Consider the following 16,283-nt stretch of genomic DNA (forward strand, 5'->3'; position numbering starts at 1 on the left):
TGAGCCCCCTGGATTTGCGCTCCCACAAAAACTGGGAGCCTGCGCCTGCTGTCTCCAAACTGGCAACACAGCTCGGGTTGGAGACATCTCAGATCGTCAGTTTGGCCGTCCTAAGATGGCTGGCCAAACCCACATGTGCACTGACAGAAGTGCGCACCACTCCTCCTGCAGCCTGCCACCAATTAGACCTTGCCCCCTAGACTCGTCCTGGGAAAGAAAAAAAAATCATAATAAATACCTTTTTATTAACATTTTATTTTTCCAAGTTTTGAGGCCGGTGACGCTCAACCACCATGGCGGAGGAGCTGCCGCTGGTATCACCAACGAAAGTTTTGGAATATTTGCGATAAATGTCACATTTAAAACAACATTTGACCAGTAACACTGGTCAGAACAGGGATATTATTTAAAAAACACTTTGCAAGGCTTCTTCATATTTACAAAGTGGTCTCATCCGACCTATAATACCATACGCAAACCCACACATTTTGTTCAGATTGCTTTACATGCCGGTAGTTTTTGCCGGAAGTTTTGAGATTTTATATATAATGTTAAAAGCAAAACTACGAGTCACAGACTTCCATGTGCTATCAATTAAAGGCCAGTACACGTCTATTAACAGCAGAGGTGAATGTAGATTCTGGGCCAAGCAATTGTTGCAAATGTTATGGAAACTCTGCCTTTTTAAATAAGACCATTGTTCAAAGTTGGATATAATTTAAAAATAAATTTGCGGTAGAGGCAGAATCTAAAATGGCTGCTGCTTAGCTCAGCCTTGAGGTCCTGTGCCCTGTCGCTCCTACCCAGGCAATGGTTGTAACATTAAGAACGAGCTGTGACATTATGTGAGATCTCCTATTATAACCATTGTACCAACATTTGCTAGCTTTTCATTGCAGATTTTATCGGCTGCTGTTGATGCCAGAAATTAAAGGTCTCCCTCTGTCCATCAGTACTTATTTGCAACTTCACTATTCCATCAAACAATTCTAAAGGCGCCCAAGAGGCTGGTGTTTTTTACTGCTCTGGGCTTGAGACAACTTGACAAATGGGCCCAGAAGTAGCTGCCTCTTCGCACATGACAAATGGAAGTGGAGGCAGTGGGGCTAGAGCAAAAACAGCCACCATCAGGATCTTTATTTTGAAGAAAAGCATCCATCTTCTGATCTGCTAGAAGCTTATCTGCCTGAGATATGACTGTCATTTGCAAGCAACAGCGAAAAGGAAAAGCTTGCGGCTCCTATAACTATGCAAGCTCAACAAGCCTCAATTCATCATCATCATCATCATCAAATCACTTTATTCGATTAATTAAAATCATAAAAGTACACAAATAAATCACATTCAGTATATACAGTATAAAACAATCGAAAGATCATAAAAAATCCATGTGATAGTTAATAGCATATTTCATGACTGTACAGATAAAAAAAGGGCTACAATAAAATTCATAGTTCAGTTATACTCCGGTCTCTTAGTTTCTTACATCTTATGGCTGCAACAAGATAACTAGCAATATTAAAAATTTTCCATGTATTGTTTAGTAATTGCAAATACATTAGGGCAGGTTTAGCTTGATACAACCCCAGACCTCTAAGTAGTGGGATAATAAACCTTTTCCTAATCAATGAGTAATATTTGCAAAAGAACATAAAGTGCATAGAATCTTGAAGTGAATAATTGTCACAGTCACAAAATGCTGCCTTTTCAGGTACAGACCATCCCTGATATGTTCCCAATAAAAATGTATCTGATTGAACCGGAATTTAGTTAGCAACCAGCGATGGTAAGGCTTTGTTACCACTTTTAAATACGGTTCAATAGATGGGGTGGTAACTAATAAAAAGTGGGATCTCACCGTGGGCTTTAACAGTTCCTCCGACTCCCGCACATGGAGCATTAAGGACAATTCACGGCTTGCCACATGGAAAAAAGGTTGGTCCAGATGCCGTTCCTCTTGAGTTCTATATAATTTTTCTTTCCATTATATCAAAGATTCCTTTCCCCTTGACTATGTATACATCACAATCTTAGACAGAAACTAAAATTATCATATTTTTAAAGAAAGACAATGAATGCCACTACACAAGGGTCCCATCGCCCTATATCACTAATTAACAGGGACTCGAATGTTTACTCTACAGGATCAATGCCAGAGTAGCCTCACCAAGGCAACATGGCTTTATTCCTGGTAGAGAAGCTATGAATCATATAAATTGTAAGGGTGGGCGGTATACTCCGCTCCTCCGGTGGAGTTCGAGGAGAATTTGCCACTTCCTGCTTGTCTTGGAGCCCAAGGTTTCAGAAAAACTCTGCCAACCGCCACGTGGCAGAGTTTCTTCTCTTGCCAACTGCAAGATGGCGAGCACAGATGTGAAAATCAAGTGCTAGACCACCTGCCCGTGAGATTTCTCAATGCAGCTGGTTGCAGCAGGTCAGTACAGCTCACTTTGAGAAAGCTGCTGCTTGCGGCGTTTAAGCTGGCACTCAAGCGGAAGAATGAAGCAGTGCCCTCTGGGGTGCCGCGGGATGCAGTTTGTGCTGATTTTACAGTGCAGCCAAGCTCCCGGCGGTAAAAATCAGTACAAGTAGTGCAACATACTATGACGCTGCCGCTCACGTAACTCCACGGAATCTTGCAGAGTTTTTCTGTAACTTCGGCAAGTTCTGCCCAGGCCTAATTTGGGCATTCTCCCACATTTCTTTGTTTTTTAAATATATATTATTGAATTTCTCAGTACTATCAACAGTCGGCTTTGCATTCATCACCATACATTGGGAAAATATTTGTTACATAACATATGCTTTAAGGGTTACAGGGTCACTAAAACTTACATCGAAGATGTTATTCTGGTTTAATGTGCATTATTTATACATGGCATATCGTCCTATCCATGCAAGCATAGGCATACCACTTTTGACTATAACATACTGCTGTTGCAACGTTTATGATTCATGATGCCCATCAACGTTTTGATGGAATAGCAGATTAGTTTGACTAAAACTGAGAAACCGAAAAGAAACATTAAACCAACACGGAGCACCCCACCCACCTCCCTATTCAGATCCTGTTCATCTCTCTTATGTCTACTGCCTGCGCGCTCATTCCCTACGTTGGTGTGTAATTATGAGGGCTTGTACATCAAATGGTTACCGTCCAAGTGTCTCAATTAATCTGGAACTGCAGTGCACCTGCTCATTTTAAGTCTACTATGTCAGCTTGCTGGGGCGCCCCTCCTGTTGTGCCCATGCTCTGCTGTAGATCCACCAGGATTGCTTCCCAGCTTGTGGCAATGGGGACTTTTCGTAAGCATATAGTTTCCTCACGTCCAATAGCAATGCTTTCCTCTTTGGCCCATGCACACACTGAGTGGCGCCATGCCTGCGCATGTGGGGGGTCTGGTGCTTTCCATCTCTTGGTAATCAGCCTCTTGGCCGCCACTATACCTAGATCCAGGAATCTAAAGGTTACCTTGGTGCTGGGGATTCTACAAAATGTGTGCAGGAGATATGTCGGCCTTTCCAAAGGTATCATACCTTTAGTACAGTCATACAGCATACTTGCCACCAGCCTCCAATATACGTGAATAAGAGTGCAGCTCCAGAGCATATGTAAACGTCAGCGTCTAGGATAGCACATCTTGGGAATACAGCATCCTCACGATTAAAATACCCGTTAATTTTGGCAGGCCCGAGATATGCTCTCTAAATTATATAGTACTGAGTTTGACAGAACTGCATATTTCTGGAGATACGTACTGGGCTTTCCAGCACCTGAACCCACTCCACATCTGAGAATTGGCGGCCTAAGTCTTGTTCCCAGTTGCGCCGGAGGCAACCCAAGCCAATCGCTGAGTGCAGTCTGAGCGAGGCAGTGAATCACCGTGTGAGGTGCCTACCCTGTCCCATGACGTGCAAGTATAGCATGGTGAGGTGCATCTGTGGCTCCATGGTAAGTTCATCCCACTTGGCTGTGAGTGTGGTCACCAGTGAACAGTTCAGCAGGAATTGTCCTGGAGGAAGCCTCTCTCCCTCTACCAATCACGTATATGGCATGAACGTCCTGTCACAATACAAGTCTCCAAGGGATTGAATGCCCGCCTCTAACCAATGCCTGAGTTCAGCAGCTGTGAGTACTGTCTGGCCATTGGGGGACCCCTCTAGGGGTATCGCAGGCGCATATGATGTAATACGTCAGGTTATCTAGAGGCTCCTGTGAAAGCATTTGTGTGCCACACCAAGTAGCAAGAACTCTGGAGGCCTCACCCTCGCGCCAGGATGGAAGAGTCTAGTAATCTGCGACAATGAGTAAAGTGATTGCGTAGTTGCCATGTCTTCACGCTGCCGGTCAGCGAACCACCTCGCTATCCACTGCAACTGGGCAGGCAAGTAGTAGTGTTCAAAGCATGGGGCTCCTAAACCTCCTCAATCTGTCTGCAAGGACAATTTCTTTAATGTTACTGTCTGCCTGGCATTGCCCCTTATGAAATATCTGACCAGCCTCTCCAGCATGACAAAAAAGGGAACGGGAATATAGACGGGCAGGTTCGTGAAGTAGTACAGAAGCCTTGGGAGGGTTACCATTTTCGTGAGTGCCACCCTGCCTGTTACAGTGAGTGGAAGTGTGCTCCAGAACTGCATCTGGGATCTGATGACTGCTAGTGCTCTGCCCAAGTTTCCGTCAAATAGATCCTTTGACTGACGATATATTCACATACCAAAGTAAAAGAATTTGTATGCCCTCCACTGCACTCTCCCACCCTTAAGGACAAGGCCCGGGTCATAATTCCCCACACCAAATGAGTATACGTAAGATTTATCAACGTTTACCCTCAGCCCCGAGAGCGCTGTGAAATCGCGCAGGATCTGCGCCAATTGTTCAGGGACATTTCCAATGTCTCTAAGAATAATTAAGGTGTCAAGCATTGTGTGTCGTCTCCTAAAGGAATACCATCGCCCAACTGAGTGCGTATTGTTTCCGCTAGTGGCTCTATTGCCAGCGCAAAAAGGAGGGTACATAGAGGATACCCCTGTCTTGTCCCTCTCCGCCCTGGGATTGCGCCGGATATATATGGGCCCATTATTACCCTGACGGTCGGTTCAGTGTAAAGTAGGCGGGTCAGCTGTGGGAAGATGGGGCCTAGGTTGTATTTTTTGAGCGCCGTAAATATATAATCCCACTCTAAGGAATCAAAGGCTTTCTCGAGATCCAATATGAGACAATTGGGCAATCCCCCTCATAGACATAGCAAACTTTTGAAGCTCTTCCCTGACAAAGATTGTACTCAACAAAGAAAAGTTCTTTGATGATGTTACATGGATATACCGATGGAAAGCAATAGAACTTAGGCTACAATATTTCAAAGCAATAAAGATTCTGTACAAAAATCCAATAGCTAAATTGCAAATGATGGACAAACAATCTGGCTACATAAAGGTCACGTGTGGGACCCGACAAGGGTGTCCGTGCTCTCCACTTCTGTTTGTTATGTATTTGGAACCATTTATTATCAAATTTTTGAAGAATCTGAACATGCATCCAATCCTACAATAGTGTTTGCATGTGCTGACAATATCGAAGTAATGACAAATCACTAGGCAAAGTAATTAAAGCAATGGAACTTTAGGCAGCTGAATTTGGGTTAATAACTGGGTATTCATTGAATAACCAGAAAACTAAGATTTTAGCAAAACATATAGCGGCACACAAAATGTAAATAAAGTTCCTAATGTTACATGTCTGATGGTTAAGCCTCACAACCTATATTGAGAAAATAACAGCACTGAACAACCATCCAACATGTTATGAGGTTAAAAGAAATTGAAAGATTGAATAGCCTATATTTGTCCCTTATCAGTCAAATAACTCAATTAAGATGGTGATTCCACCAAAGTGTTTGTATTTTTTTCAAGCAATACCTCTCTGCCTACAAGCTACTTGTCTAAAAAGACTAACTAACGTAGGGCATTAAAGTATCTCAGACTGCCTATATCAAGAGGAGGTTGGGAATTCCTGAACTTTAGATTTTCCTGCTTTTCCTCCTTGATTCAACACACGAGTTATTTACCATCTGGCCAAGTTAGTAACATGCAAATGTATTGAAGAGTATCCTCTAACTATGAATTGTGTCTAGGCAAAGAGGCAAACTGTTTCTGACATTTGTGGAACAAAGCTATTATTGAAAAGCAAAGTGTGCTTTAAGGATTTACTTGCCACGATCAAACAAATGAAAATCTGGTTAAAGATGTTTAAGATTATAAAATATTATTGCTATACTCCTTTATGGAACTCTGCATCTTTAGCAAGACTTTTATGGGACGGTCATTCAAAAATCTGGACTCGAGCAGGTAAAGACTGGGTCATATCTTATAGATAATACTCAATATTTGTTTCCGCAGTTACAAGAGAAATATGGTCTCTCTGATCAAATATTTTGCAAATTATTTGAAAACTGGAAAAAAGCTATTAGGTATCGCAGATGGGTGGAAAAAAAGGCTCTGGCTTTAGTATAAGATCATTCAGAAACGATCACAATTGATCCCGTCTCAGGTAGAATGCATGACCACTCGATGAATAGAAATGGAAGGAGGGTTAAAATTACAGGAGTCTGTTAAATTAGAAAGTTTGCGACTGTCATCAGCAAATCTGTAGATGCAGCGTTACAAGACACTGGATAACCTTTGCCAAATTGGTAAATTGCGCGAGTGGTGTTATCGAGTTGATAGTGGTTGTAGCCAGGGTTCGAGTGGGGTACCACGCGGGTGGACGGCGTCCCAACACTTATTTTACAGGGGGGGGGTCACTGTCCCCCCTTTTAAACTGCTAGACTTCACTCTTTGGCCTCTCTGGTACGAGATCAGGGGCCACATTTCGTGACGTCACGGCAGGAAGTGACGTCACGAAATGTGGCCCCTGATCTCGTTCCGGTGACAGCGTCCCCCCCTTCTTCTATCCCGGAAGCGGATATTAAGCAGATGCTCGCAAGTTGCCACGGTCCTGTCCTCCTGAGTCCACGGCAGAGAGTTGAGTACCCCCAGAGTCGTGCACGCACCCCAAAAATGCGTCACCGGTGCAACTCTTGTCACACACTTCTCTCTCCATCGAGCTGACACCGACAAGAGCAGAGGTAAGAGACCCTCTTTGTACTGAAAGGACCGCAGTCCGACTCATTGTATGCAGTTTAGACTGAAAACCCGTCTCTCCAGCCCCCAAGCTCAGAGTTTCCCAAAGCATGGTCGGAAGCCGACTTTTGGTGGATCGGGAAACTCTAAGCAATAAATAAAGGTGTTTTTAAATTCTGTGCTGTTTATCTTGTCACATGTGCGGTCAAATGTCAAGCTGTGTCTTCTGACAAGTTGCTGCTTATTCTTTTAACATGGAGTGGTGTTTACTTTTCTTTCCCTGAATTGAAAATGTGAGGAGTTTTCAAAGTGAATCATGTGACAATTTTCGGATGTCGTTTATTTTTCAACACACATCAGTGTGAATTCCTAGAAATGAAATTTATACATTCAGAAGTTAGGAAAGGAAAACTGAAGTACATATGTTTTTTTGGTAATTCTGAACTGTGCTGGAAACAGATATTTTAATAGGCTCAAAACAAATAAGTCCACTTAAATTAGTGATGCTGCACAAATTATAGATATTCACATAAACCCCATTTCCACACATTATCACTTGAGTGCTGTATGGTTTATACTTTTAACAGTAAAACTATATGCCTGTGCAGTTAGAGGGTTTCTGTTCTGTGATACTACACTCAAAGTGCCAGATGAAATCTTTATTTTCAGCCCTGATGTTAGTGATGCTTCTTCCGTCCATCATCCCCTGATTCGGTTCGGGTCTAGTTCGCGCTATATAAAACTCTGCAAAAAAAAAACGCCCCCACCCTGCGCCGGAACGCCTAAATGTGGCGCAGGGCTTACAACCTCGCTTGAGTACATGTATTGAAAATACATATTAAAAAACCTCAGTTATATCTGGATACTTTGTTCACAAGTCAATGTTGAAGACCGTGGGATGAGTTTTCAGTGTCTATTCAGCAATCAATCAATGAAATGAATAATTTATGTCACACTTGTGAAAAACATTTATCACATATATGTTATGCATGCACGCAGACAAATGAGCATGCATAACTTGCGCTACCACTTACCCTATCATATTTAATGTCCAAGTAAACAAGTGTAATTGATGGGGGACCACTCCTGTAGTCACACACTAGTGACATTTTTTTAAAAGAAAAAGACATAAAAAGACAAATGAGTTAGGCTCAATTTGGTTTAAAGACAGAGAGCTCTCTTGTCCGGAAGGCACAGGAATGAGAGCCATATCCATCACAGCAAAGACTGTGCCTCTCATAATCGAACCGTAGTCAACCTTAAGAACATAGGTCAAGGCCATTGTGGTCTACTGAATATTGGTTGTTACTGCCATGATATCTCATGGAACTATATCTCCTTACATAATGGCATGTTTGTAGTGTAGGTGGACTTATCATTCCTCCAAAATGGCATGACTCTAGAATTCGCATTCTTCCTATGGGGTGACAAAACCTTTCATTCATTCTCAAAAATAGCTCATATCAAGGAACACCATCACTAGTAGTAACCTTAAAAAGAAATCAGCCATCAGTAGATCATCGCAGGTCCTTGTTTGTTATAGTCTTATATAATGTTAATGGCGGAAGTTTATATCAATGAATAACCCCCAAGAAACACTAGTATTGATTCACAGAACAGAGTGAGCACACAAACCAACACTCAATGTACACACATGTTATGGACTCCAAATCTGGCTCCCACTCATTCTCACATCATGCAAGGGACTCTTATAGTCATATTTTGAAAAATGGTCTGTCCCATCATTGTTCACAACAAGGGTCTTGGGTAGGGACATCATGTTGCTTATGTTCCATAGATACTGATGTTGATCCATGTCGTAAACCCATAGATAGATACTCGAGTTACACATTTTGTATAGACTCCAAATACTGGTCCCATTCATTCTTGCAACAATTGTTCTTGATCAATAAATTCCCTTTTAAATTATTTATTTCAGTTGGAACAAGCACAACAGCAGACATGGATAAAAAGAACACTACAGAAGACGTCAAAAGTCATGACTTTCTGGTAAGAGGGAAATGTATGATGACAATCATATGGATTAGTTACATTGTTATGAGCTTGGAGATTACCTTTGTTGTAGAGTTGCCTGCGGAGGTGTCAGTGGTACAAATGTGGAGTGCTGCCCAGTTGATGTACATTTGTAGGTCTTGTATCACTACGTTCTGAGAGTCAGAGCCTGGGATGTGTAACTTTTTTGTTATTTGTGACACCAAACAAATCAGGCAGTGTAATAATACAGTGAAATTTAAAATGAATCCCCCAATGTGAACAACTGTGCCGGGAGCAGCCACCACCTTCATCTGTCTGGGTTTTTCAACTTTATACACCTCCCTAGGGAGTAATGTGAATACTTTCACCTGCCACAGTCTCCCACAGCTCACAAATGAACTGGAGGATACCCCAATGGGGAAGGGGAATTGGGAAGAGAAGCACACATGCGTGGATTAGGTTCCAATATGCTTCCGACTGTGACTGACATACTACACCACACAGACTAAAGGCTCGGAAGCTACAGTATGTATGTCATAAAAACATAAGCCTTCAAAATAGCAAACATGGATTATATGTATATACAAATATAAAATATTCAATAACAATGCCAAAGCTCTAAGCTAGTACCTATCCGATTATCTTTATTAGGCCAGTTAGCTCATTTCTCTGACATCTAGGGTGAAATTTACAAAAAAGTGATGCAATGCAATGCAGCTACAAAAGCAGCTGCACAGTGGTGCATGAAAGGAGAGCAGCGCCGTGCCATATCTACTAAAATATGGCACTGTTTCCCTCTCTCTTCTTGTCCAGGCACACTCAAGGCTGCTTGCTTGCTCAGTATTGAAAGGCTGTGTGCATGAAGACAAGCACTGGTTTTGTACTGGAAGGGTACCCTGCCTGCACACAGTTCTACAATTTGACATAATTTAACACTTTTTCTACTTGTATGTGTGCTGTACTGTGCAGCACACATTCAAATTGGAAAAGTAAAAAAAAAATCTCAAACTTTATGCCTGCCTTGTGGATGTGTACATTTTTAGTGCATAGTCTGCCTTTTTTTAGTATAAAGGCCTTTGCATCAAAATCTGTGGAGACGTCCATGTACTGTGGAATGTTCCCTTGATACGTTACATTAGGGCTGCTTTCCAACACAAGTCATGTTTTGCAGTAAATAGAACTAGATCTAAACAAAACTTAGAGACACCCCATGGCAACCACACTGTAGAAGCTGTTTACGATAAATTGATTGAGCTGATTAGGCCCCTCCACGAAAAAGTGGATAATTTGGCCAGGGAGGGCCACAAACTAAGCGGCAACTTGAATAAAATTAGTATGGGGCTCCATCAGGAAAGACTAAGTTCAGTGGCATATAATGGAATTAATGGCAAAAAGAATAACGCTGCTGGAACCATAGCCAGTAATAGCCCCCCTATGGCACTTAACTTGAGTAAAATTACCTTAGAAAAGCAAAAAAAAAAAACATCATAGCCATGGGGTACAACCAAAGAACACTTCGTTATCCACTGGTAAAAGTGCAATCATCCCCTCTGATCAGGGCCTTGATGTAAATGCAAATGATAAATTAGTGCCCACAGAACATGCTAAGAATAGCAACAAAGAGCTGATGAGTGTTACCACAAGACAGACTCCAGCTTTTATTAACTTGCCGCCTGAATGTGGCTCCTATGTCACAGTGCTTGTAAATGCTCCCAAATTAAGGAAAGACCAAGTAGAAAATCATGATACACTCAAAAACAAAACCTTACATTGGTTGACTAACAACTGTGATTTTCCTATAGAGGGGGCTAACCAGATTATATTAACACAAAGGGTGGGATCGGTGAGCCCCCTAAGGAAAAACCTAGAGGGGGACTGTATAATTATAAACTTTAAATCCCCTTATTGGGCTAGGAATACCCTTGCTAATGCCCCACCCCCATCAGCATGGGAGTATAATAAGACCCTTCTTCCCTTAGGGCATTTCTACAGGCACCTGTCAGGACCCAAACACTATGATAATACGAGTAGTAATTACAATTTTGCCCCAAATAAACCGCAAACAATATTAAGGTCCGACCCTGTATTGCTATTCCAACTTACAACAGATACCAGGCTTTTGACTCTTTAGAGGACAACAATAGACATGCAATACAGGTAACTGGTCTAATTGGGGGTGCCCTGAAGGACCCAGACGAAGTAGGCAGAGGGGCTTTGCCGTCCCCCCCTGGCCACCTTCTGTACCAACATCACCTGTGATTGAGTCATTTAAACTAACCATAGACTCTGTCATGAAGGACGATACATATAGTGCAACAAAAAGAGTAATTGTTGTTACAACGCCAATAACTCTTGAGACACCGCCTGTGATTACACAGAAAGACATCCCTGTATTGTCCTCACATAAACCAGCACCTGTTAATTTAAATTTAGATGTAGGACATAGCCTGGTTACCTGGAATATTGCAGGTCTTAACAGAAAATTGGACACTCCTTTCTGGAGGGATTTTATCACTGTAGGTTATGACATCATTTGCCTTCAAGAAACATGGCGCAAGGAGCCTATTTTTGTAGAGGGATATACTTCTCACTGGTTGGGTGCTGCTAATTCTGCAGCCGGCAGAGCAAAGGGCGGCCTTTTAGTTCTGATATCAAACAAATTAGTAATGTGTAAGATTAAAAGTTGCACCTAAGTGGACATATACAGCCAGGTGTTGCGAATAGAATTTAATAAAGGTAAAGACCTAATTCTTATCAATTATTATAATAATATTTTCGACAATAGTAAAGGGAATATTTTACACTCACTTGGGTGTGAAATTAAAAAGGCTCAGGCATCATCACGTAAACAGGCCATTAACCTTTGGGTAGGTGATTTTAACATAAAATCCTGCCCACTGGCCCGAGTAAGTCATGTGGATTCAGGAAGGAGGCTGGCGCTGATGATGATGCTGATTACTTACATTTTCCCCATTGCACTTATGGCACAACCCTAAATAATCTGTTAGTAAAGTTGGATTTGGAACTACTTAGTTGTACCAAAAATAATGAAAATATTATCTGCCCAACCTTTACAGGCAGGAATGCCAAAACCAATATTGACCATATTCTGATCTCTTGCAATACTGATTACTCCAATTTGTGGATTATGGAGCAAGGAATAAGTGATCACAACAGTATATCCATATCGCTATTTTGTTGGGGAAGTAAACCTTCTACTAATAATAACCGCATTAATAACATTTCCGCTGCAAGAACTAATGGTATGAGGATCAAATGGGCTGGCACTGATCCCCAGAAAATGCAAAAGGAGGTGGTAAGGAAGTGCAGTATCGAGATAGACTACTGCCTCAGCGACAATGTTAATCCTAATATTTTGCTCACTAGTTTTCTTAAGATAAATGAAACCATAAAAGGCCTATTTACCAAAAGAAACAGCGGAACTAAGGTAGTGTGTTCAGGGTGGTTTGATAAAAGCTGTACCGTGGCATTACGCGAGTTAAAACAAGCCCTGTGCACCAAACCCCGAAACAATATTACCATCAAAACTTTACGATATAACTATAAACTAGCTTTAGGAAATAGGAAAAGAGACATCCTAGTGGAGGCTTGGAATAAACGTAACTTTGCAGCTGAAACAAATAATGGTAATCTATTCTGGGAGACTATAAATAGCCCCTTTTTAAAGAACGATAATGTGCCTGAGTTAACTTCGTATGTTGACAGCAATGCATGTCTCGAACATTTCACAAATATTTTTAACCCAGATAGGTTGGTTTTAGATACAATTAGGTGCAATGACTGCACGTGGTCGTCACTACCCTTGCTAATAAGTATAAACAAGGTGTACAAGGGATTAACTAATAGCAAAGGAGTTAAAGCCCCCGGCCCGACGGGGTTCCGGTGGACTTATACAAAGCAAAAATGAACCTTTGGGCCCCTATATTAGCAAGGATTTTCAACATGGCAGCGGAAGGACAGCTTCCGTTGTCGTGGGGTCAGTCGCTAATTATTCCTCTTTTTAAAAAAGGATCAAAATCCGAAGCGTGCAATTACCGTCCGATCTCCTTATTAGACTCTTCCATTAAAATCATGAGCAGGATCATGCTAAAAAGGCTGGAAACATGGGCTTCAGAGAATGATGTTTTATCCAAAGCGCAATACGGGTTCAGATGGGGTCTAGGGACCTTGGAACAGTGTGTTAATCTTGACCTCCTGATTAGTAAATATACTATTGTTAAGGAGGGAAACCTGTTCCTCTGTTTCGCGGACCTGAGTAGCGCCTTCGATCTCATAGATCACTCTATTTTATGGCTTACGCTACTGGATTCGGACGCACCCAAGGAAATGGTACACTTTTTAGCAAGACTTTACAAGAAGTTATCCTGCAAAGTACGCTATGGCCCAAGCAGTGAATGCACCCCTTTTTTAAGGTTACAAGAGGCATCCGCCAGGGTTGCATTCTGGCCCCTCTTTTATTTTCATTATTTATTAATCAAGTCGACGCAAGCCTAACTCAGATACCTGTGGATTCCCCACTTATAGATGGGAAAGTCATTCCAATTTTATTATATGCGGACGACGCTGTTTTATTATCGCGCACACAGATCGGACTTCAACGACTTATTGATAACTTTGTAATATTCATAAAGAGGAGGAAACTTTTAATCAATAAAACCAAGACTTTTGTCATGGCATGCGGAAAGAAAGCCAAGTCAGCTAGATCTTTTTATATGGACAACGCTAGAGTGCAATCTGTTAAAACATTCTGCTATCTTGGAATAACATTTTCAGGGGATGGGAAATGGGCAAATGAGCATGAAAATGTGAGCCTTAAAATGAGCAGGAACACCAAAAGCATATTCAGATTTTCAACCAAACTGGGGGACAGAAGAATAAAAGATGTGGTGGCCATTTATAACGCTAGGTGTGTCTGGTCTGCGTTATACGGAGCAGGTGTTTGGGGTCACCACCGTGGGAAGTCGCTACAGTATGATGAAAATAAGTTTCTAAAGCGCTTATTATGTGTTCCCCTTCCGCGTCAACTGTACTAATTCACGAGGAAGTGGGAATTGACTACATTTCAGACTTAGCTGCCCTACGCCCCTTGACACTCTGGCGTTCAATCTGGCCAAAACGGAAACCCTTTTCACACAAATGATTATTAGAGATTGTATGAGGCTAGACCACTTTTCCCGTATCCCGTGGCTTAGATTCACTATTGGTTCAACCTCCTGTATAAACGTAACATCCTTTTGGAACTAGAGTTTGTAGCATCAATCCCAAAGAAGGAGTTAAAAGTAATGTTTTTATCTTATAGTAGGGAGGTCAGAGAAAAATTGTCTGGGAAGTGGAGTATGGTTGGATAAGTAGTAACCACACTCCCTTTTTTAACTCTCCACTAAGCATGGGCGTAAAATCCGTTACGCTCGTGGATTTTCGGTAAATTCGCAATCCGCAAACTCTCGCGAACTTACCGAAAATTCGTAAAATCCGTGCGAAGCGGATTTTTTGCTTGGTCGCAATTGCCAACTAGAATACTATACAATTTTGCGGGAGTAAACACTTGCGAACACGTAGATGCGGCGGGCAGCGACAATCTCGCAATTGCGAGATTGCAAAATGTGCAATTTCACACAAGAAATCCACCAGCAGGCAGCATAAACCTTGAAAATTATGATTTTTATCAGAATAACTCCTCAGGTTGACATTTGCCTGCACTTTTTCTTTGCAAGGAGTCCATTTTGGGGGGGGGGGGGTGGGAGGAAGGAAGTGCCCCACAGTCTCCAACTTCCTGTCCAGCAGGCTCCTCCCAGTGCTTTCTTCATGTGCTGGTCACTTTGATTTGGATCTTGACCTGGAAGGATTACTTTTTGTGGATGCTGCTCGATATTTGGATTTTTCCAAAACTGAAAGCACTCAGCAGGTGCAAAAGTTCAATCTTATCATTAGTAACCATTCCCTGTAGTGTTTCCTGAGGGGCCCCTTCAGAGTTCATTTGCCTACTTGCAACTATTCTATGACCCTGCTCTGACCCTCACAGCAGGCTCAGAGAATAGCTACAAGTATTCAACAAAGGTCCTGTTAAAAAAATTACACTGCAACAGAAAGCAATTACAGACATAACTGAAAGCACTCAGCAGGTGCAAAAGTTCAATCTTATCATTAGTAACCATTCCCTGTAGTGCTTCCTGAGGGGCCCCTTCAGAGTTCAGTTGCCTACTTGCAACTATAGGCCACAAAGGTCCTGTGAAAAAAAATTGCACTGCAACAGAAAGCAAATTACAGATAAGGAAGCAGGTGCCAGCCAGACTGGAAGTTTAAATTCAGTGACACATTAATCAACCCCAAATTAATTTATGTCAGTTGAAGCAGGGCAGGTGTGCTTGCTTTTTTCACACCCATAATCTACAGTGATAAACCAACCAGAGGGTGGCAGTGATGTACCAGAGGGTGGCATTGGTGAAACGGAGGATGGCAGTGTTGAAACAGAGGGTGCTGTGAACCTGTGATGATGACCCAGACGAGAAACAACATAGTCGCGACCGTTGCGTGCCGACAAGTAAGTTCGCAATTGCGAACTAGTACAAAATCCTCGCGAAATGGCAGAAACCCTTGCGAACACTATAAAAACAAAAAAATTCACGAGAATTCGCGGATTTTGCAGATTGCGAGTTCGCTAATTCGCGAACGCCAGATTCGCACAATTCGCCCATGCTTACTCTCCACAACCAACACTAAGGGGAAAGAATAACATTGGAGATCCGTGTTGCTTGTGGTATCTATGTTGTTTTTGACTTCAAATCGTGTCGTTGTTGTTCGTTTTACACTGCATGTATTCACAAACACTACTTTTGTTTGTTGATTTGGACACATTTTTCCTGGCTTGATGGCACCAATGATGAGAACAGGGCAATCCTGGTGAGTACCTGCCAGGTTCCCGTTGGTGGTTCGCCCGTGAGGTGCCATCTTGCTTACACACACTTTTTTCCTTTCTTGTCTAAATGTGACATCTTGGTGTGTGTTGTCTGTTGTCTCACAGCTGTTATTTTAAGAATAGGGTCTGGGCGAATTTTAATTATGGCACTATATGGATGTATCTCCTACCCCATTTAATTGAAAGAGGGGAGCATAGTTGCAACGTTTAGCGACATAGGATACACCAT

General features: G+C 42.0%; 1 protein-coding gene across 1 annotated transcript in view; it reads left to right on the forward strand.

The window, feature by feature from the left end:
• Nucleotides 1–16,283, forward strand: part of LOC144803687 (uncharacterized) — a 381,476-nt gene that overhangs the window by 221,852 nt on the left and 143,341 nt on the right. Inside the window, exons 14-15 of the mRNA XM_078671874.1 lie at nucleotides 7,011–7,127; nucleotides 9,062–9,132. Coding sequence (XP_078528000.1) covers nucleotides 7,011–7,127; nucleotides 9,062–9,132 — 188 coding nt within the window. The remainder of the gene's footprint in view (nucleotides 1–7,010; nucleotides 7,128–9,061; nucleotides 9,133–16,283) is intronic.

Source organism: Lissotriton helveticus, chromosome 1_2, assembly GCF_964261635.1.
Source record: "Lissotriton helveticus chromosome 1_2, aLisHel1.1, whole genome shotgun sequence".
Lineage (NCBI taxonomy): Eukaryota > Metazoa > Chordata > Amphibia > Caudata > Salamandridae > Lissotriton > Lissotriton helveticus.